Consider the following 23,109-nt stretch of genomic DNA (forward strand, 5'->3'; position numbering starts at 1 on the left):
CTCACACCATGTACAAAGAAAATTCCACATAGATTAAAGGTCCAAAGACAGCAAAGTCAGAAGGAAAAGAAAAAAAACCCGAGTATTGTATAACTGAGTGGAAGAGCTACTTGACATTTTAAACAAGATAAATCTAAAAATGCAACAAAGGTGGAAGAATTAAGGTAAAGTTGAATTTATAACCATTAAAGTTGTTTATATTGTCTTTTGCCTGACAAAAAAGTCAAAGACCAATGATTGTATCATATATATGACATGCTTTATCAAAGGACTAACATCCCTGATATATGGTTCTCTCAAAAATGGATACAAAATAGGCAAAAGAGGAAAAAAAAAAGCAGTGATTTTTTCCACCCTATCTCTCAAGATTCTGGTGTTTAAAATGCAGATGAAGTACGTATTTACATCAGATTATTGAATAGGAGGTGTATTTCCTCCTATACAAGGTTCTCCCATCTCCATCTGTTCTCTGCCTATACGGTCTGTTGGCATTTGGGTCTGATTTCCTCAGGTGGGGTGTTGCCTTTGGTAAGCCTCACATGCCTACTAATCACATTTTAAGTTTCCTTTTGACAGTTCTCTCCAGCTCCCCTTGCAGCTCTGCAGCCAACTCACAGGAGCTCAACTGCCTCTTAAAGCCAATAGCTAATATTCAGAAAGTTCTGTGTACAAGGCAAGGAGCCCTACTGAGCACCATTTACAATTTCAGATGTACCCTACAATGGAAGAATCACATCCAGTTCTGCAGTTTAGAAATTGAGTTTAGGAAAGGCACCTGTCTTGCTTTATTTTACAGCAGAATTTAAAGCACTTCCTTGTATGTCAGTGTAGATGAGGAACACCTGAGATAGTTCATGAGCAAGTACTTTGTAAAGTCTAAGGTACTAAATAGTAACTTATTGGGCTAGATTTTCCGTTAAAACTGCAGCTAAAAATAATCTGTGATTAGCAGAAGCATCATACACCCTTGCTCCTTATCCCCTGCTGGGAGACAACACGTTTCTCACTAGCTGCCATTTGCTATAAAAACTGCTTCCAGGATATCAGCATCATTCAAAGCCCTGCCTTGAACGACATCCTCAAAAAGACCTCTCTGCCTTAATAGTTTTTCCTGAGTAGGTAGCACTTTGTGCTACTTCTCCTTTATAACAATCACTGTTCTAATTTATGTCTGCCACTTGGATTTAAGTGTAAACTCAATGAAAGCAAGAACCACATTTCTTGTGGGATGCTTAGCACAGTGTGAGGTATATAGCAGACAATCAAATGTTTGTTGATTAAATGAAAGTCACAGTATTTTATATCATGCCTGCTGTAAGAATCTAATTGTTACTGTTTGTTCACTTATACATTGTCTATCTCCCTTGAAATGAAAATATGGGCTTCACAAGAATAAGGGCTTTGCCTCCTTTATTCCTAGCCCTTTATATTCTTAACATCTGGAACTTGGGACATATAGGTGCTCAATGAGAATTTGATAAATGAATATAGGTCTCAGTATATGCTATTTTTGGCTGACTTAATGGAACTTTGAGATCACCACCTTCCATTTTCAAAGCTCCATGATTGACTATTGTGAGCACTCCCCATTTCTACATACAGTAGCCCTCCCACCCCTCTCCATGGTTTCAGTCACCTGCAGTCAACTGGTCTAGAAGCAGATAATCCTCCTGACAAATCATCAGGAAGGTCAGTAATATTCTAATGTTGCTTTCACAATGCCTAGGTCATTGACCCCACTTCAAGTTATCACATAGGTGTTTTATCTCACAACACAAGAAAGGTGACAGTACATAATATTTTAGGAGAGACTGCACTCACCGAACTTGTCACAGTGCACTGTATATAATTGCTCTTTGTTATTGTTCACCTCTTATTGTGCTTAACATAAATTTAACTTTATCATAGGTGTGTATGTATATAAAGGGTTCAGCACTATTTGTAGTTTCAGGCCTCCACTGGGGGCTTTGGAACATACACAGGTAAGGTAGACTCCTGCATTTAAGTTATCTACAGGTCTATTTAATATCACTGCATTATATTATAAAACATACACAAAAATTAAAGAATGAGAAAATGTTAGAGATCTGTTAGACCTTTTTTTTTTTTTTTATTTCCTGGGTGACAAAGTTTACCCAGAGTTACAAGGCAATCAGCCACAAAACTAGCCGCAAAGCTCATCTTTTTCAATATTCTTTAAGCAAAAGCCTGTGTTTGAAAGCAGAAGTCTCTTTAATCAAGGTTCTAGAATGTATGAGAGGGGCAAAGAAAAATGATTTGCTGGTGCCTGAAAAGTGGTTTTTATTCAGACATTTTTTTCTTCTAGTTTTCAGGTTGAAGTTACTGGTGAGGGAGATAATCAAACATCCATAGATCAGAAGTGAGGTTTACTCAAAAAGTGAGAAGTTCAAAGTACTGAAAAGTCAAATAAAAATTAGGGATGCGGGATTTTATCGGACAGTGGAGTAGCAGCAGAAAATGTATGCAGACAAATTTTCCTCTCAACCCATGCCCCATAGAGACAAAATGAAATAACCCTAATGTTCTTTGGCAAGTCAGAAGACATTCAGCCTGGACTAGGTTCTGATTATCACTATTATGGAAGCTTTGAAAAGAAATTGATGGTGTAGGAAACCGCTAGCAAATATTTTTCCTGAATGTCTTCAAGATATAATGGGCTAGTTCAGTCTAGGAAAAATATACGTAATGGGGGAAAGATCTAAAAGCATAATGGATTCTCCCTCTAGTCATTTCATATGCATTTTCTGACTCATTGTATTAACTTTTGAATGAAAATCGAAATACAAATTTAGTCATAGTTTGGTACGAAGACCACAGAATTTGTTTGAAAATCTACTTACACACAACAGCATGATGCTGGTTGTGCCTGGTGTTATTCTAACCTGCAAAGTTTTAAACCTGCGCCTGTGTTTTCTAGTTTCCCTGATATCTATGTGACACTCAGCAAGGCAGCTGCTTTGGCCATTTAATGCTTTGTTAGAATACCCAGCAATCTCATTTTTGCTCAAAACTTAAAAAGATGAGCATGTTTGTTTTTCTTTTCAGTCATTAGTTTGGCACTGAGTGCTGTATTATTAAATTTACTGACTCCTGATTCTTATTTGCAATGCTTCTGGAACAGTTTTGGCATAACAGAAGCTGAAATCCTTGCTATAGTGTTGACTTTGCGGGGGGGGGGTGGTTTACAGATGTTAAATTTTTTTTCTCTGAACAGGAAATGTCATACTTCATGTAGAATTAGTTAATGTAGGGAGAAAAATTTCACCTCTAACACTGTCCCTTGGTCATAATAATCACTTAATATTTTAGAGTATTTCCCTCCACCAGATAGCTAACCATATCATTTGAAAGAAATCAAACTTGAGCTGTTAATACAGTTGTATATCCTGTTTTCTCAGCATTTCATATTGTATCTTGAGCACTAAAATATCAGGCATTTATAACGCGCACAGATACCATAACATAAAAGTAACCCTTCTTGTATTGTTGAACCTAGATGTAGCTTTCCAGATTTTGATAAAATTGGTGATAAACATCTTTCCATATACTCCAAGTCTTTAGCTTATGTTAGAGTTTATGTGTGTTCTGCACTTTACATATATTAATTTAGTATTAGTTCAATTTTACAGAGGGGAAAACTGAAGCAGAGAGAGATTAAGTAACTCTAGGGTCACAGGGTAAGTGGAAAAGCTGGGATGCTAACTCAGGCAATTTGAGGATTGAGCTTGTGTTACTGATCTTTATGCTATCTATATGGACTGTCTAAGTACTTAGGTAAACATGACCCTAGGAGGTCATCAACATTAGACTTGGAAGTAACAGACCACCTAATTGAACCCCTGGACACTACAGAAAGTAAGGCCTAGAAAGATTAAGTGACAAAGTCAAATAGCTAGTAGCAGATCTAGAATTTTCACCTTGACTCCTCATCCTGTAGTCCAAAAACTTGCTATTCCAAGGGTGGTCCATGAACCATAGCATCAACCCTGCCTGGGAGCTTGTTAGAAATACAGAAGTGCAGAATCTCAGGTCCTACCTCAACCCTCCTGAAGCAGAATCTGCAGGTTAACAAGATGCCCTGCTGATTCATTTGCACATTAAAGTTTGAGACGCTCTGGCAATACACCGTAAACTTGATAGATCCTTGGTACTTCAATGGGAAATCTGCATGTAAACTGCTAGTATTTCCACAGCACGGAAAAAGTCATTTTTCAGTTAAAGCTTTTATTAGGTTGAAGCATATGAAACTGCAGTTATTTTAAATAAAATGTCTAGTACTGGCAACTTAGTGTGGCTCAACTTCTCTGAGTGAAAGGATAATGATAATAAAACAGGTAGAGATTGGACTGGAGGAGGAAGCAGAAGAGGTTCTTTATCCCCAAAGAATATACAGGTTAGTCAGGAACAAAGCACAATTAAGCAGACAATCACATTGCAAAGTGACCAGTGCTACAGAAGAGCATTCTGAGAGCTCTGGAAGATGTTAAGTGATGCTCTGAAAAATAAACACAGAGGAAGAAAATTATTTGCTTCTATTAGTGACAAAAAAAGGCAGGCATGAAAGCCTTAGTCAAAGTATTAAATGGACATCCTCATAAGCTTCTCAGAATCTGATTAAAACCAACTGGTTAAGAATATAAGGTGCTCCACAAAGTTGGGGAGTTATGAATTGCCCTCGAACTAAGAAAACCAGGACTATGTTGTCCTCAATGGTCATAGCAGATAATGAGTTTACAGGTCTTACCATTTACGGTGTACTATTTTCATGGGCCCCACTTTGGCCATTTCCCTTTTTTGAAGTTAACAATTTTAGGTTGGGTGAAATGAAGAACTGGCTTCCGCTGTACTATAAATGAACAATCTTAGGAGTAATACTTAAAGACCCAATGCGTTTACCAGAAGCTGTGAATAAGCTATAAACGAGTGGTATGTGTAAATATAAAAAAACCTTTGTTAAATATTTTCCATTCTCAAGTCCTTCTTTTAGGTATTTGCAATCTTGCTGTTCTAGAAATGAGACTGCTATACAGATTTTACATCTTTACGGTGGTTGGTTTAGAAATAATTTGGGGAGGGGCGCCTGGGTGGCGCAGTCCTTGGGCGTCTGCCTTCAGCTCAGGGTGTGATCCCAGAGTTATGGGATCGAGCCCCACATCAGGCTCCTCCGCTATGAGCCTGCTTCTTCCTCTCCCACTCCCCCTGCTTGTGTTCCCTCTCTCGCTGGCTGTCTCTATCTCTGTCGAATAAATAAATAAAATCTTTAAAAAAAAAATAGTTTGGGGGAGGGAGTTGGTTGAATTGGTAATAATTCCACTTTACCATTTAACGATTTTCTTAGGAAAATCGTTAGGTTCCCTTTTCTAGAAAGAACTAACCTACCAGTTGTTGGGCTCACGGTGAGGTATTGATCCTGCAGTTAAATGTTCTTTGTTTCATTAAAGGACAAAACAGATGCTTTCTCACATACCAAAAAAAAAAAAAAAAAAAAAAAAAAAAAAAAAAAAGTCAAGATGGGGGCAAGTCATTTGACATGTCCAGTTTTCTTGAGAAACTATTGTTTTCAAGATTGGAAAATGTGTGTCTAACCGTGGGACCTTCCTCTTGCTATTTCTCAATTGATCCTCATCTCCCCCACTTCTTCCAACTCAAATCTTTCTAAGACTTTAAGCCTTTCTCACAGGGACCAGTTGATTTCTCAATTTCTATCTGGTTATTCACGGGTTTTACTAAAACTTGACTACTGCCATGGGAAGCATGCTGGGCTACACAGAAGAAATGCTCTAAGTGATGTGATGAGCACTGGCTGTTCTATGCAACTGATGAATTATTGAACACTACATCTGAAACTATTGATGTACTGTATGTTAACTAACTGAATTTAAATTTTAAAGGAAAAAAAATGCTGCAAGTCTGAGGACACTTTGAACCACACATAGCTCTATTTGATCAATTCTATCTGTTCAAATTTTTATTGTTAGCTTATTTCGAAGGAAGCCTCCTATGTTCTCCAGGGCCATTTGGTTTCTGTGGTACCTGGAATTTATATGGGGATCTGAATGGGGTAACTGAGCATAGAAATTGCAAACTTACATTCTTTTTGCATCAAGACATCTAAGGAGTTAGAAAAAGACGAGCTAAGAGAGGAAAACATGGACAATAAAATTCTGAGATAAGTCAGAAGGCCTTTGATTAAAACTATTAAAGGACTACCGAAGATGTTAAACTCAACATGAATTGATGACATAGGAGTCCTCTATAATTTCAGGTGAGTTCATAGGTTTTTTTCTTAGAGGATAAAATAATGACAACGAGGCAAGGATCACTTCTCTAAATTTGGTAAAAAGGTAATGGCTAATGAACATTTTGACCAGCTGGTGCCCATTCTGTGAACTATGCAGGAAACAGCAGCTTGGTCTCTGACCTCTTCCCTAAAACTATACTGTTCAAAGCAATTTTAGGAGCCTGAGTAAAATATCTGAGACCAAATTTGGGTAATCATTTGAGCGACACCTGAAATGCATTGAGCAGGGAGAAAATGACACAAAGGTGGGATATATCACACATAGGTACATACAGGTGGCAGGTCTCAAGATCTCCACTTCCACCCTGCAGGCCTGAGGGGCAAATGGCTTCCTTTTCTCACTACCATCTTCATCTTTATGAAATCTAGTCTGGCAAAACTGCCTGCAAATGTCAGCTGCTTTATTCCTAATTTATTAGTTTCCTTCATTGTCTGCCTTCCGCATCCTATCCCCCATCCATCTAAACTTTTACCGAATATGCCAAATACTATTTGGGGACTGGGAGAATACAAAAAAGAATAAGATCTAGGACTTTACTCTCAACTTGCTTGTAAAACAACTTCTTTCCTTGAAAAGCAAAGATAGAACATCCACAAAAAGCTATTAATACCCAACAGTCTGTGGTGATTGTAAGAAAGGACAGCTAGAGTAATATAGGATCATGGAGTGGGGAGCAATCACAGCTGTTGGTGGGATCAGGGAACTCCTGCCTGAGGAGTAATGTTTGAACTAGCTCTTGAAAGGCAGGCAGGCTCTAGAGAGGGAGAGGGAGGGATTCCCCAGAAATGTATGCCACGGAGACAAAGGCACAGAGGAAGTGGTAGAGGGGATTTTGCAGATGTTTTGCAATTAAAGAAAAAGGAAATAGAGGGTTATTTGTAGGGGAGGAGCAGAAAAAAAAGAGTAACTACTCCCCTCAATAGCTCAGCTCCAGCCATGTCAACTTGTTGCTTATTCTTCACATGGGTTCTCAAACTTAAAGCTTACATTACATGGAAGGCTTGTTAAAAACCTATATTTCTAGGTACACGCCTGGAGTTCCTTATGGGAAAGGGGTTGGGGGAGGAGCCTGTGTAGCCTGAGAATCTGCATTTTTAAAAAGTTCCCAGGTGATGCTGATGCTGCTGGTCCCTGTCCAGAGACATGGACAACAAGCTCCCATCCCACTTGCTATTTCTTCTGCCTGGAAATTTCTATTCTCAGATATTCACATGGCTCCTGGTCTCAGTTTATTCTTCTCATCTTTTCTCCTGACTCTCTCTATTCCCTGTCTGTGCTGTATTTTCATAATCCTTATTATATCTTAACAATATGGTTTTTTTTGTCATACCATTGAAATGTAAATCCCACGAGGGACAGTTTTATTCACTAGTGCCTAAAGCAGTGCCATAATTCCTAGCACCGAAATTTCTGTGTTTCTAGGCTTTAAAACAGTATTGGGCACATGGTAGGCACTCAGATAGTGTTGATTTGCACCAAAAAATAAAATACCTAGGAATAAGTTTGAGATAAAAGACCTGTACTCTGAAAACTAAGACACTGAAGAAACAAAAGACAACACGAACAAATGGAAGGATATTCTATGCTCATGAGCTGGAAAAATATTGTTAAAGTGTCTATAGTACTCAAAGCAATCTACAGATTCAATGCAATCCCTATCAACACACCAACAACATTTTTCACAGAACTAGAATACTAAAGTTTGTAGAACCACAAAGACCCCAAATAGCCAATGCAATCTTGAACAAAACGAGATACCACGATGTCAGTTTTCAAGGTATGGTACAGATCTATAGTAATCAAAACAGTATGGTACTGGCACAAATACAGACACAAGATCAATGGAGCAAAAGAGAGAACACAGAAATAAACCTACACTTATATGGTCAATTAGTCTATGACAAAGGAGGAAAGAATATGCATACTGGGAAAAAGACAATGTCTTCAAACGGCACTGGGAAAACTGATTATCTACATGTAGAAGAATGAAATGGACCACTTTTTTATATACAAAAATAAACTTAAAAAATGGATTAAAGACCTAAATGTGAGACCTGAAACCATAAAAATCCTAGAAGAAAATAGAAGCAGTGATTTCTTTTTTTTTTTTTTTTTTTTTTTTTTTTTTTTTTTTTTTTTTTTTATTTATTCGACAGAGATAGAGACAGCCAGCGAGAGAGGGAACACAAGCAGGGGGATTGGGAGAGGAAGAAGCAGGCTCATAGCAGAAGAGCCTGATGTGGGACTCGATCCCATAACGGCAGGATCACGCCCTGAGCCGAAGGCAGACGCTTAACCACTGTGCCACCCAGGCGCCCCAGTGATTTCTTTGATAACAATCCTAGCAATATTTTTCCAGATATGTTTAAGGCAAGGGAAACAAAAGCAAAAATAAACTATTAGAACTACACCAAAATAAAGAGCTTAGCACAGCAAAGGAAACACAAAAAGAAAAGGCAACCTAATGAATGGAAGAAACTTGCACAGGATAATTCCGATTACATATTTTAAATAGTAACCCACTAAGAATACAACTTACCCCCCCCCAAGGAAAGCCAAAACCAAAGACAAAAAGTATGCAATAATCTGATTAAAAATAGGTAGAGAAACTGAATATACTTTTTTCCAAAGATGACATACAGGCGACCAACACACATGAAAAGATGCTCAACATCACTAAACAGGGAAATACAGATCAAAACCATAGTGAGATATCCCCTAATACCTCAGATTGTCTAAAAATCAAAAAGATAAGTGTTGGTGAGAATGGGGAGGAAAGGGAACCCTCATGCACTGCTGGTGAGAATGTAGATTGGTGCAGCCACTAATGAGGTTTCCCAAAAGTTAATAGAAATACAAGATCCAGTAATTCTACTAGAGATCTACTCAAACATAATGAACACACTGATTTGAAAAGATATATTCACCCCTATGTTTATTACAACATTACTTACAATAGGTAAGATATGGAAACAACACAAGTGTCTACCAATAGATGAATAAAGATGATGTGGTAATATCTCTCTCTCTTTCTCTCTTACACACACACACACACACACGAATATTACTCAGTTGTAAAAAAGGGAGGAGATCCTGCCTTTACAACAACCTGGATAGACCTAAAGGTTATTATGCTAAGTGAAATAAGTTAAAGACTATATGATTTCACTTACACGTGGAATCTAAAGAAGAAAACCAACAAACAGAAACGTACTCAAATACAGATGACACACTTATGGCTGCCAGAGCAGAGAGGGGTAGAGGAATGGGCATAATGTGTGAAAGGGAGTGGTAGATACAGGCTTCTGGTTATGGAATGAGTAAGTCACAGGGATGACAGGAACAGCATACGGTAATAGTCAACAATATTGTAATAGCATTGTATGGTGACAGATGGTAGTTACACTTGTGGTGAACATAAGGTATAAACTTGCCAAATCACTATGTTGTACACCTGAAACTAATGTAACCATCAACTACACTTTAGGGGGAAAATAGTGTTGACTGAATAAAGGAGATATTGTCTTGGAAAGACAAGAAGTGAGCTAGAGAGGATGGAAGCCAAGATAACTCAGGCAATATGCTACATTTTCTCCATCTCAAAGATGCACATCTTTGCTTTTATTAGTGAAAGGTTTGGGGTCAGGGGTAGGAGGAAGGGAGGATGAGGTACAGTAAGAGCTTTAAGTAACTGCAGAGTTTCAGAACAGTTGCTGTGAAAGCCAACCAGGTTCTAAGGGAATAAACCCCCTCATTTAGGCAGGGGAAACCAGTCAGGCTATACTTCTCTCTGAAATGCAGAAGTAGTTTTTCTAGCTGATATTATATTAAGAGGATTTTCTACTTGTCACTTGCAGTCATTCCCTTTTACTGCCACACAGAGGCCTGAAAACTCCTATGGGGGAGTCCAGTTCTTCCTGTGTCCTCCTTTTCTGCCCTGTAAGTCAAGGGCATAGAATAATGTTTTCAGCAACAAGTTTCTTACTCCAAACATCTCGTTACACAGGGTTGTCCCAAATGCCTCTAACCTTCCATATGTTTAGCAATTTTGATGCCTAATATATTGCTACCACATCATACACACATGACATACCTTCCATGGAAACATGATTGATATGGTTGGGATCCTATTATGGCCTATCCTACTACAAACCTTATATCTTCACTATATTCACAAAAATCAAAACTTAGACATTTAGAGGATTCATGAATTAGTCCAATTAAGAGGAAAATCTGAAAGATAGATGGGGGATGTGAAAATATGGCAAATGAGGTCACATGTACTGGTGGTCACAGATTCTTTAAGTGCAAAAATAAGCTCATTTGCTGATAAAATGTGTGATACCATATTTTCATCATTTAGCAATTGGCAATCTAAGACTGAAATGCTATAAAAATATACAATGTGTGTGTTAAAGGTCGAGAAAGAGTAGGAAGAGGATTGTTGACCTAATATAGTTGCATTTCCATTCTCCCCACTCCTTCGCCCCAGTTTATATCATTGGATTAAGATCTAAGCCCTCAGGGTTGGAGGTAAGGTGGGTGGGGGAAAGAATAATTGGGTGATGGGTATTAAGGAGGGCACTTGATGTAAGGAGCACTGGGTGTTAAATGCAGTTGATGATCAATAAGTTCTATTCCTGGAACTAATACAGTATGTATTAGGGGGAGGGGGGAGGGGAAGGAAGAGGAGGGAGGGGAAGAGGAGGGAGGGGAAGAGGAGGGAGGGGAAGAGGAGGGAGGGGAAGAGGAGGGAGGGGAAGAGGAGGGAGGGGAAGAGGAGGGAGGGGAAGAGGAGGGAGGGGAAGAGGAGGGAGGGGAAGAGGAGGGAGGGGAAGAGGAGGGAGGGGAAGAGGAGGGAGGGGAAGAGGAGGGAGGGGAAGAGGAGGGAGGGGAAGAAGCAGCAGCAGCAGCCAGTTAGTTTCCCGTCTCTTCAGACACCTAACTCCATTTCTTACCTATAGTCTTACTCTTATTCCTACCACTTGGCATAAAACATGGCCATATTCCCTTATCTTAAGTAGTAAAAGCAAGTAAAAAAATCCTTTCAGCTATTTATCAATTCTCCACTCTCACTTCATGGATAAGCTTCTTGAAATCATGGTCTACACTAACTGCTAATGTCCTCATCCCATTTGTTCAACCTACCACGCTCAGGATTTCCCTCACTATTACACCAAAAGCACCTCTGATGAGAATACAATTGAGGTGTTGGATGGCCAAGCGAATGGATATCACTTTGCCATATTTAATGTGACTGGCCTCACCTTTCTTGGATCTTATTCTCCTGGGTTTCTTTCTAGGACTTTCTACTAGTTTCTTTGGCTCTCCCCACCCCGCATCATTCTATCTTGGTTTTGTCTCTTTATTCTTCATGTAATGAGTGTTTCCTAGATGCTCCATCCTACACTCAATGGTTTTAAGACACTATATATCAGTTATTGGAATCTATTCCACAGTCTAGATATCTTTTGAGCTTCAGAGCCATCTCTCCAGTTAGGTACTTTATAGACCCCTCAATCTATACAGAGCTGAAGAAGTATTTACCCTCTCTGCAAAGAGCTCAGTCCCGTTAATCCTAAGAATCATTTTACAATATTTCCTCTTTCATCTCCTCTTCGGTTACCCAATTGTGAAAATTCTATCTATTAAGTATTTCTTTAATTGGCTTCCTCCTTTCTCTTTGATTGTTACTGCCAGAAGCCAGACTCTACCATGTATTGCCATGATCACTATAATATCACAGTCTTTTGCCTCCAACTATTAGTCTTCAAGTCTTCCCTTCTCAATGATGGGAGAGGGAACTTTCTTGGTGGGGGAGGTGGGGGGGGTCATCTAGATTCTCTTTGTAAAATTCTTGATTAGCACCAGTCACCCTTGGGAGAAACCAGAACTCCATGTTATGGGACAAAGTAGTTCATGACCTTGAAGGCTTACCTCACCTCTCCTACTAAGAAATGCCCTTTATTTTGGTCATAATTGCCGATTTCCTAGATTTGACCAGGTTCTCACCTGTAGTTCTTTGCACAGGCAATATATTCCCTGTGTTTGGAAAGCTTTCACCTAATTTCTATTTGTTCTTTATGCCTGAGATGAGGGTCATGTTCTTGGAGTTCCAAACATTTGAAAGAAAAATGTAAGATACCTTGCATATTTAATAATTCACTCAGATTCCTGTCTTTTAAAGACTCATCTCACAACCAAGAAGCCTTTTTTGACCTTTCAAAAGTCTAGACTAAGTGATCCTCTCTGCACTCGCTAGGCACCAAGAGTTTTGTTTGTGGGCACAGTGATCCCAGAGTTGGAATTGTTTACTTAGCAGAGTTTCTCATTACACTATGCACATGGACTGCTCTTTTTATCTGTAGTCCCAGACATGCTACAAATATTTATAGAAATGAAATTAAATCCTCCCTCATTAAACACTTCTTAGCTTTGCCAAATCATTTTACTTCATCCCCAGTAACCCTAGGGAATAGGAAAGAGTAAGAGTTCTGGATTCACCAGTGTTGTTAACTCCAAGGAATGCTTCAAACTCAGCTGACCTGGGTTTTAGTCTTATTCTGCCACCGGCTCTGCAAATCTTGCCTTTTGGAGTTCTTCTTCCTCATTTATTAAATAAAGGGACCAAGATCTAATTTTGTGGTCTTTCTTTTCTGATGCTATGTCTTAAACACCATTTACAGAATAAAAATGCACATTTTGAATCTGTGTGAGGTACACAATTCTAAAAGCCCATTTGGGTGGATTGCTTCTATAGGAGAATGGAGTACAAGGGAAAATGGATCATTAAATATCATTAAATATCAGAGTGACCATGAGAGAAGCTGCTAGTTATTTCCTAGTATGTTCCCCCAGCCATACCTACCAATCCCAGCCATTATTTTATAGCCTCCTATGCAGCTAAATCCATCTAGCCAACTCTGGCCAGTAGGGAGTGATGGTAAAGGACTGTTCTCTCCAAAGAGAGTGACCAACACTTTCTGCTTGCTGGACTGTAAGAGCTAGAAGACTCACGGAAACACATTTGGGAGTTGAGTGTTGAGCATGGCAGAGAGACAAGACAGAGCCCAGTTCTCTGGCACTACCAACTATACCTGAGATTTCTACATGAGAAAAGTTTCTTTTTCAAAAAATCGAAATTTGGGGTGATAGGAAAAAAACCCCAAAAGACCCATAGCCCAACAGTATCTTTGGTAACATAGACACTAATATTTTATTATTTTCAAAGTACATGGGAAAGATGTAATTTTGTTGAAGCCACTTTGAAGTTTGTTTGAACCTTTAATAAAATAATTTATGAAATTGATTACACTACCCAGAACAAGCCACCTGAAAGCTTTGTATTCTACATTCCATTTTATCATAAAGAAGTAAATGCCCAGAGGCAGACTGGGAAGGTATTTGTTTAGCAAAGCAAATTCTTATCCTATAAGCCAGTTATCTACTGAGAGATCATAATGAAGACAAGAACGGGTCACAAGACGACTTTATTTTCTGATCAGCAGTTCCATTTACACAGACAGAAAAACTTATGCTTTTGTAGCTTTCACAATATAAGGTTATAGAATAGCATCCTTCACTGCTTTTCAGGGAGTGGAAATGATTATGCTTAACAGTATTACCCAGAACGTATCCTGGTGCCATAAAATAAAGGCTCCATTATCAGATTGGGCTCCAAGAAGTGGCCCAGAAGCACATGAAACACTCTTCTTTCTACTAGCTCAGTGGCAGAGGGAATGCTGATCTCCATGGAGTACTGCCTGCCTGGGAGTTCAGGTCAGAAGAAGAGAGACCTACAGCACTACATGCTTTTACCAAGCAAAGCAGGGGGCCTCAACACACAGAACAGACTGCAGAGAATAAAGCTTTTGGAATAAACAGCTGATAATCAGCACTTAGGATTTGCACTTTGAGCTAGTGCATAAGGAAAACTTAAGTTATTCTCCCATTAATAAGGGCCAAGAACTCAAAAAAAACTTCCAGAGAACACTGAAGAACTATTCTATAAATCACACACGGACTTGTGAATAGGCTCAAAAACCAACCTTAGAACCCACTGTACATCTTTCATAATTCTCTTATGCCCCAAGTCTATAGCTCATACATTCCAATCTATCATTCATGATCCGAGATGGCTCATTCTTGTTTTAGGCCCTTATGATGAACGGGGCCTACCTGCTTTTGTTAAAGATGAAACAATGCTGAAGCTCTCTTTCTCTGGACTATATAGAAGAGTCTCAAGGCTGAGGAAGGGTGAAATAGAGACAGGAGAACCAGGGAGTCTGATTATAGAGGACTTGAAAGCCAAGCAGAGGATTCTGGATTTGATGTAGTTAGCAATAGGGAGCCAAAGTAGATCTTTGAGCAAGGGAGTAACACAAAGTCTTATTTTAGTAAGATCATCAAAATGAGGATGGACTGGAGAAACGTAGATCAGTTAGTTAGGAGAAAGCTACCTTATTTTGGGCTAAGATAAGGAAATCCTGACTTTGGTGGCTATTGCAAGGGAGAGGAGAGGACAAGTAGGGTATTTTCTACAGGATTTTAGTAAGGAACTAAATTTGAGCTCTGGATATGCATAAGAGGGTAGCTGAAAACTTGAAATAAAGAGCTATTAAAGAAGCAAAAACAGTGAATAAGAAGGCTAAATCAATGATTTACCATCTAAATCAGGACTCTGCTCAGATTGAAACGGGGTATTGCCAATTACTAGGCCGGAACAGCAGGTGCAAACAGGGCCGGTCTTGGGCAAATAGGGATTTCTGGCCATCCTACCTGAAAGGAGTTTTAACTACCACCATAGAAGATAACTCAGATTCACATGACCACCTTGAGCTCTAGAACTCTAGCTCTAGGTTTCTAAGAGTTAAAGACATTAAAAGGAAGCCACCATTGGAAGATGAAAATGAAAAGCTGCTGTTGAGAGACAGAGGAAGAGCCAGAGAGTTAAGATGGAAAACAAATATGATGTCCCTGAAGTTCAAGCTTTTCTGAGTCACTGTGGTTCTCATAGTCTTCTACTTTTCAATAGGTCACATCCTGATGTGGGGGTCTCTTTGCTTATAGGATTTCAAGGCCCAAACTGCCTTCTTAAAAAAGAAACCTTATTTCCCTCAAGTGTGATTCCTGAATCTCCATATCCCTTTTTCCAGGGAGGACTAGTGAACCAAGGTGGGGCAGGGGTTGGGGGTGGTGTCGGGGGCAACAGGTTTGGGGATGGGAGTGTGGGTACAGCACAGACATGCACTAATCAGCATGTACCAGCTGGCTAGTGGGCTATAACCAGCCCTGCACATATGTACCTACGGTCAAAGGACAAAGACCGAGTCTTTGGAGCTGCTCCCCTGAAAGAGGGGGAAATAACCACACAGACAGGAAAGGAGTCTTCATCGTCTGCAGGGCTGAGTGAGGAAGGAATGTGCGAGGTCTCAGCAGGCAGATCCAATACCAGTGGGCTTAAGTCCAACAAGCAACCCTGGTGGCAGGAAGTACGTTCTCTCGCCTCCCCAGCTGAGGTATAGCAGGGCTGGGTGACCAGAATAGGCAAGGCCTGGAATAGATTTCTATTCCTCCCTTCTTGGTTCAGAGTGCACTTATCAATCCCCATAGTCTGTTCATTCCATACAACATTTATACTTGTCTACTAATGTTATGTGTGGGGCTATTTACTAAACCAAGCTATCAGACGTCATGGACTCTGTTGGTCAGTGTTCTTGGCACAGAGCAATATTACTTATTGAATGAATGAAGGCACACACCCATGGCCACTTTCTGTGCTACTTTGTTTGTCGTGGCCATCTAAAATTCCTCATCTTCCACTTTCTATCTGGTAGGTTGTCAGCCTGCTTTTCTAATGAGGATTTAACATCAGTGACTCATCACCTTGATAAAATTGGAAGTCTAATTGTGGTTCCCTTATCTACATAATCCACTTTATTATCCTGAAACCATCAGTTCCCCAAACAAGATTAAACCTTCAGTTTTTCTTGAGAATTATCTTCTGTATCTAAACCAGTGACAGAATGAAGCAGTTTGTCCAGTCAAGCAGAGGGCGTTAGAATGCCGACTGTGCCCTTTTGGTGAGCTTGGGCTAGTTAGCTCTGAACTTGGGTTACCCAGTCGTACTTCATTTAGCTTATCTGTAAAATGGGGATGCCCAAACTGCATCATGTTATTGGTAAGTATTTTTAGAGATGTTCAAGTATTGGGAAGTATTAGTTACCTTACCACCTGTTGAGTACTTACTAAGTACCAAGAACCTTACAATAACCTGCTATTTGCGTTTAATTCTCACAAAACTTTAAAGGTTTTAATATTAGCTCCATTATCCCAGATAAGGAAACTGAGGGTCAGAGAAGTTAAGGAGCTTGCCCCAGGTAACACAGCTAATTGTGGCCAAGTAGAGATTGAAACCCAGGCAGTTGAACTTCCGTAATTTTAAACATTATGCTCCTTGACTGGCAAGAAGAGAACTATCTCAAAGAAAAAAAAATGTACCCATTTTGATTTGTCAGCGTTTCCAGCATTTATTGCTTCATGGTGTTAGATCATTTATCACACATACAAAAAAAATTCTAATTTCTTATGATTCACAAGATCCTTATGCTTCTGCCTCCAATACATCACAGTATAACAACGAAGTTTCCAGGAATTCACGGAAAGAGAACAGTGCTATTTGCTTGTGTAGGAGTCTCTCACTCACCTTTGTTGATCACAGAAGTGTTTGACTTGCATTTATAATCCCTGAAGCCCTCTGACAGTACCAATATTTGAAGTTTTTCTAGGCTTCATTCCTTTGTGTATTTTTAAATTTCTCTTGTAAAGGTCATTTAATACAGCTATCCAAAAAGGTATTAACTCTTTTCCATTTTCCTTGTCTAATTTCCTAAGATGCTTAAGTCTGCCACTTACTAAGCATCTATTATACAATCGGCATGATACAACTGTTGCTTATGTAGGAAGAGGACTGAGCTCATTGGCTGCTCTCAGGAAGCATGCTGATTGGCCCAGAGTGTTCTTCTTATTCATGTGGAGAGACCTACAAATGAGAATCACTTAAGCAATGGGGCTGCTCCATAATTAACAAAACCTAAACCTGTTACTTAAAGGAGAAAAAGTGAGGTGGTTTAGAATTTTAACCTTGAATGGGCAACAAAGGTCACACGAAGTAACTACGCCACCACATCATGCCATCAGGTTCTTATGCACTGAAGGGCTAGACTTGCAGAAAGTCGTTCCTGAGTGAAGCAAAGTAATCCCAAACGTAAGCAGCATTTCTGTCTTTGGCGGTGAGAGAATGGCCTATCTAGTAAAACGAAGTCAAAAATCCCCCATTTCTAGTGGGAGTGTGCTCAGACACTCCTGGTTTTAAAAAAAGCTCCAGGCTTCTACAGTTTTGGACAGGTAAGGCGATCTTCAGTTTCCTCAAATGTTTCAGCTTTTTTCTCCAACTTTCAGACATCTAGTAACTTATACATTTGGGACTAACTTATTATGTAGCAGCCAAAGGGAAAACAGCAATTAATGCTTCCATTGCAAAGCAGAAAAAGTAGTGCAGCTTCCTCCAGAAAAGCTCCAGTTGCAGCAAATTCTAGAAGAAAGTCCCTGCCATGGGCTGTGTTTCCTCTAAGTGGTGCTTAGGAAAGTGTATGCACCTGCTCAGCTGAAGCGGGTCTGCTAAGTTGGTCATCATCGAGTACCATGCACTGAAATAATTAAGAACAGCCACAGCTGAGTGGAGGAGTGCAGGCCACGTCACACGGGTGCGTCTGAACCTGTGACCTACGATTATCATATGGCCTGACATCAGCCAAGAGAATCCGTAAACTCCACAGTGGGGCCTACACCAGTCATTAAACCTGGCTCCCTTGCCCAGATCTCCAAAGGCAATGACGAATGACAGGATGTGAAGCCTGGACCTTGTGTGTTTAGGAGACTGAAAAGCAGCCCTTCAGATGTTCACTCCTTTTTCTCCTGGGAATAGCAGGGTGGAAAAATTGGGATTGTAGGACCATCTATAGCCCTATCTCCACCAATGCCTCCACCCCTATCCTGTAGCCCCCAAAACCGAGGACTTTTTTTTTTTTTAAACTTTCCTTTGCAAGCACCATATTCAGGAGGAACGGTAAAGGCAGGGCCTATATTCTTTAAGAGACAAAGGGAAACATTTCATCTTCCAGGGTCATACTTCTGAGTTCTTCTTGACACGATTTCTTACCTAGTAAGAACAACTTTGCCTCAACACACTGCGCACTACCTGGTCATAACCCACATCTAGGTGAAAATTTTCCTCAACTGGTAGTTATGGAAAGATTTAAGACGCTGATTTTCCTCCTCTGTAAAAAGCAATTGAATTAGACGAGCCATTTAAGGTTCTTCCTGCTTTAAAACGCAGTAATGCCATACTTTCCAGATTCAGAGAACGACCCCCTGCAAATCTGAGCAGAACACATGCTCTGTAGTCCACAGCAAGCCCGTGGGGGTAAGACATGCAGAGTCCTACACGGCTTCATACGCAGTCCTGTGCCTCCTCATGAAAGACAAACACAAAGTATCCTAACCTACAGACATGGGGCAGCAGGGAACGGTTTTTCCCTTTTGCATTCTTCCCTTCAGAAAAATACCCGTCATTTTACTGTTGGCTACTTTTATTCTGCTTGAGTTGGCTCATTTGCATTGCTCGGATTTGAAAATATTTCTAATAACGACTATGTAGACTAACAAGCACACACAAAAAATCACAGTCCGTTCTTAAGCCAATCACTGGTGAATTTCAACCACCTCTGCCTAGGATTCTGAAGGAGAAGCTCTAGTTTGCAGGTCATAATTCATGCGGCACAAGAGCATCCTTCCTACACTGATCTCTACCAAGGCAAATATTGTACATACTGTCCACGGCTCCTCCAAAGACAGAATCCCATTCAACACAGGTCCACAGTGAAGGCTGGCACACCACAGAAAGTCTGAAAAGCTAGACTTGCGACCACCGCATTCTCTCAGGGAGCTCAACCCAAGAGCGGGGAACTGCACACACGATTCACTTTAGGTGACAGGAAAGTGTACAGATTCACACAGAAACCACAGAGGAGGAAAAAAGAAAAAGAAAAAGCGAGGCATGCTCAAGAGCAAACCAGCCCCCTCATCCAACTAAAAGCCGCACAGGGAATGAAAGTCGCTCTACTCACCCAGCGTAGCGGTTGTTATAAAGGTGGCTGTGCCCTGGTTGCAGAATCTTCAAAAAAAGCAGGCAAAGAGGCAGAAAAGCAGCTGTCCGAGTCCTGGGCCTCCCGGGGAGCTTCATAGTGTTGCAATGAGAGGAGCTGAAAGTTCCTTACAGCAGTCACCCGAGGCTGGATGTGGCTCACAGTGCCCCCGCCACACGCGCAAGCGTTCTCTGGGAGGGGGTGGGGGCAAAGGCTTGGGAGCGAGTAAAATGTGACACTTCTTTCCAGCCACAGGGGGAAAAAAAAAGTTTAAGCAGCCGAAGAAGGGAAGTTGCTATTAAGACTTGGTCTTGGGACGAGAAGCTGCCGCACACACAGCCCAGCCCAGCAGCTGAGCCCGATCCTTAATCAGGCTCCCCTAGAAGGGGCTGGGCCTCCCCTGTGCTGACTCATGGCTGGGGTTCGCTGGGTGCTGCTTCCTTTGGGTAACTTCTTTCTGGTTTTTTTGTCTCTTGCTTTACGACTTCAGGCCCCTTTCTTGGACGACCTTTCTCCTTTTATTACCTTCTACAGCACAGGACCCTATCCTAAATGCAAATGATTTACTTGAGGATGAGCTAAACATGTAGGCATAGGTAGAACATTCTGGGCTTAAGGTTCTCATGTACCATAACAAATTTCTATATGGATCCCACATACTGAAACGCATGGTGAATAGCCTTAATAAGCATATGTGCAAGGGTAAGGTCAGGCGCCTGAGTCTGCACAGCCAGGCTTGGACCCAGCTCCTACCTGCACGAAGAAGGGGCAGCCACTTCCCTGGGCTTCTGGGAGTTCTCTGTATCCATTCCACATCAGCAGCACCCAGACCCGTTGCGTTTTCCGAGGTTCTTATAAGGAACAGGAGGCTTCCACGTGCTTTACTACCTTCAGTCACATTTGGAATCATTTAGGAAGCCAGACCATTTAAATCAGAATTCCTGGGGGTGGGATCTGTGCCTTAAAAGGCTCCTCAGGTGATTCCAATGTTCAGCCACCATGCTGGTCTAGAGCGGGGCTTCTCAAACTTTAATATGCGTAGAAATCAAATCACCTGTGGATCTTGTTAAGCTGCCCCTTCTGATGCAGTTGTTTGGGGCTGGGGCCCGAGATTCAGCATTTCTAACAAGCTTCCAGGTGATGCTCATGCTGCTGGTGTTTCAGTCACACCTTGAGTGGCAAGTCTTTAAGAATGAGGTCTGCTTTGTCTCCTCTCTCTTAAAACTAGGGGGGAATAAAAAACCTTGGAGCAAACCATCTCCTTGTTTTTTCCATGTTGGTGATGAAGATGGCGTTTTTTTTTTCATCCCCTCTCTCCTATCCAGATATATCAGAAAACCCATCTGGGGGGATATACTTTGCTCTAGTAAGTAAGAATGGTGTTATCTAGGGTGACTCCTATTTTGCCCCGTGTCAAGGCCTGCTCCTACTCTGGGAAAGAGTGGGAGCCAGCATCTCTCTACACACACACACTTTTCAAATTTCCTGAAGTTATAGCCAAGGATTCTGTACCCTCCAATATTATGGCCAGAACACTGGTTAGAAGAGAAAGTACCATATCTTTCCCCATGTTCTCTACCTGGGGAGTTGAATCAAAGTCATAGGGGTTTGGTTTATAACAGAGCTGAAATAATTTTCAGTTAAAATGATTCTCTAAAGCTTTCTTGACTACCCCCGGGTTAGTTTAATATCTCATTTGTGTCCTCCTAATACCAGTACGTTGTCTACTGAAGGGCACAGCACATTGAATTTGAGTATTTGTCTGGTTCCCTCTCAAGGCTGTCTTGTCCTCAAGTGTAGAACATCATCCCTTTCATCTCTATGTCACTTCCTTCTATCTCCTAGAGGGAACACAGTGTTTGCTGAAGCAATGATCAGCCATGTTTGCTGGGTGAACGATGAACCTGAGAAGGGGTCTATACAACATATATTCTGTGACTTCTGCATCCAGACAGAGGAAAGGATGGAGGCTCTAGAGCAGTGGAAGGTCTCAGGTCTCCTGGTTTTTTTTCTTGTTTGTTTATGTTGTTGTTTACTTCCTTCATGACTTTATGGCCTGGTGTTCCAGTCTTTGTAAAGCGGTGAGGCTGCTCTCCAAGCACAGCGATGTTTCTGGAGGCCGTTTTTGACGAAGCCAAGAAAGTCAATGGAACAATGAGTGAACTGTTGAAATAAGAGGTTACTGTGTAAATAAAACACTTCATCTCTGCATTTCATTATGTCGGAACAATGTATAAATCTGTCATATTATATCACAACATTAAACTAGGAATGTTCGGTCTCTGACTGGGGATTAAGCTCGCCCTCAAATCATTCTGAAGGATTGGATCCAGTGAGCACGTTCAGCAAAGGCTCTCCAGACTCTGAGACCAGGGTAATCTTTTCCTGGACCATCAAAATTCAGGAGACCCTGGAGACATCCTATAGCCTTCCTCAAAATTCCAGATCAAAGAGAAGTTCTCAAACAATGGAAGTCATTCCTAGCAACCTTCCTCTGGTTTTCTAAGGACAAGGTTATCTGATCAAACTTCTCCTGGAGTAGATAAGCCCCCATAAAATGAGTGATAAATGGAGTCCATTTAGTAAGTGGGAGGAGAAGAGAATGGCTTTACAGATGGATTCAAAGATAAAAGTCCCATTTTTTAAGGCACTGAGAAGGAGTGAATTATTAAACCAGTTGGAGATTGAGAGATGGAAAGATGAGAATTTCTGTTTATTGACTATGACTTTGTTATATGTTAGTTGAAATGTGAACTTTTTAAAAAGAAATTATTATTACCCTGCAGAGACACAAAAGGAAACTAATTGGGAAAGGAAAATGTCATTTTTGATTTGGGTCCATTGTTAATAAATAGATAATTTTTTATTAAAGTATAGTTGACATACAATATTGTATTAGTTTCAGATGTATAATATTCAACATTTATATACATTATGAAATGATCACAATTAGTCTAGTTACCATCTGTCACCATACAAAGCTAATATGATATTATTGACTATATTCCCTCTGTTGTACATTACGTCCCTGTGACTTACTTATTTTATAACTAGAAGTTTGTACCTCTTGATCCCCTTCACCTATTTCACTCCCCCTCCCTCCACCACCAAATCCTCCTCTCCACCAGAAACCATCCGTCTGTTCTGTGTATCTGTGTCTGGTTTTGTTTGTTTGTTTTGTATTTTAGATTCTACATGTAAGTGAAATCATACAGCATTTGTCTTTCTCTGTCTGACTTATTTCACTAAGCATAATACCCTCTAGTTCTTTGATGTTGTCACAAATGGCAAGATTTCATTATTTTTTTAAGCTCAAGTTATTACTGTTGGATATATATCCACATCTTCTTTATTCATTCATCTATCAATGGACACCTTGGTTGCTTCCATATCATGGCTATTGTAAGTAATTCTACAATGAACTTATGGGTGCACATACCCTTTCAACTTAGTGTTTTTATGTTCTTTTCTTTTTTTTTTAATTATTTTTAAAATTTTAACTCCAGTGTAGTTAACCTACAGTGTTATGTTAGTTTCATGTGTACAATATAGTGATTCAACAATTCTATACAAATTACTTA

General features: G+C 40.3%; 1 protein-coding gene across 1 annotated transcript in view; it reads right to left on the reverse strand.

Annotated features, from left to right (window-relative positions):
• Positions 1–21,371, reverse strand: part of CPA6 (carboxypeptidase A6) — a 192,254-nt gene extending 170,883 nt beyond the window's left edge. The window contains exons 1-2 of the mRNA XM_034668150.1: positions 20,282–21,371; positions 19,511–19,645 (exon numbers count right to left, since the gene is read on the reverse strand). Coding sequence (XP_034524041.1) covers positions 19,511–19,645; positions 20,282–20,337 — 191 coding nt within the window. The 5' untranslated portion in view covers positions 20,338–21,371. The remainder of the gene's footprint in view (positions 1–19,510; positions 19,646–20,281) is intronic.
• Positions 21,372–23,109: the final 1,738 nt, after the last annotated feature.

Source organism: Ailuropoda melanoleuca, chromosome 9, assembly GCF_002007445.2.
Source record: "Ailuropoda melanoleuca isolate Jingjing chromosome 9, ASM200744v2, whole genome shotgun sequence".
In the NCBI taxonomy this organism is placed as follows: domain Eukaryota; kingdom Metazoa; phylum Chordata; class Mammalia; order Carnivora; family Ursidae; genus Ailuropoda; species Ailuropoda melanoleuca.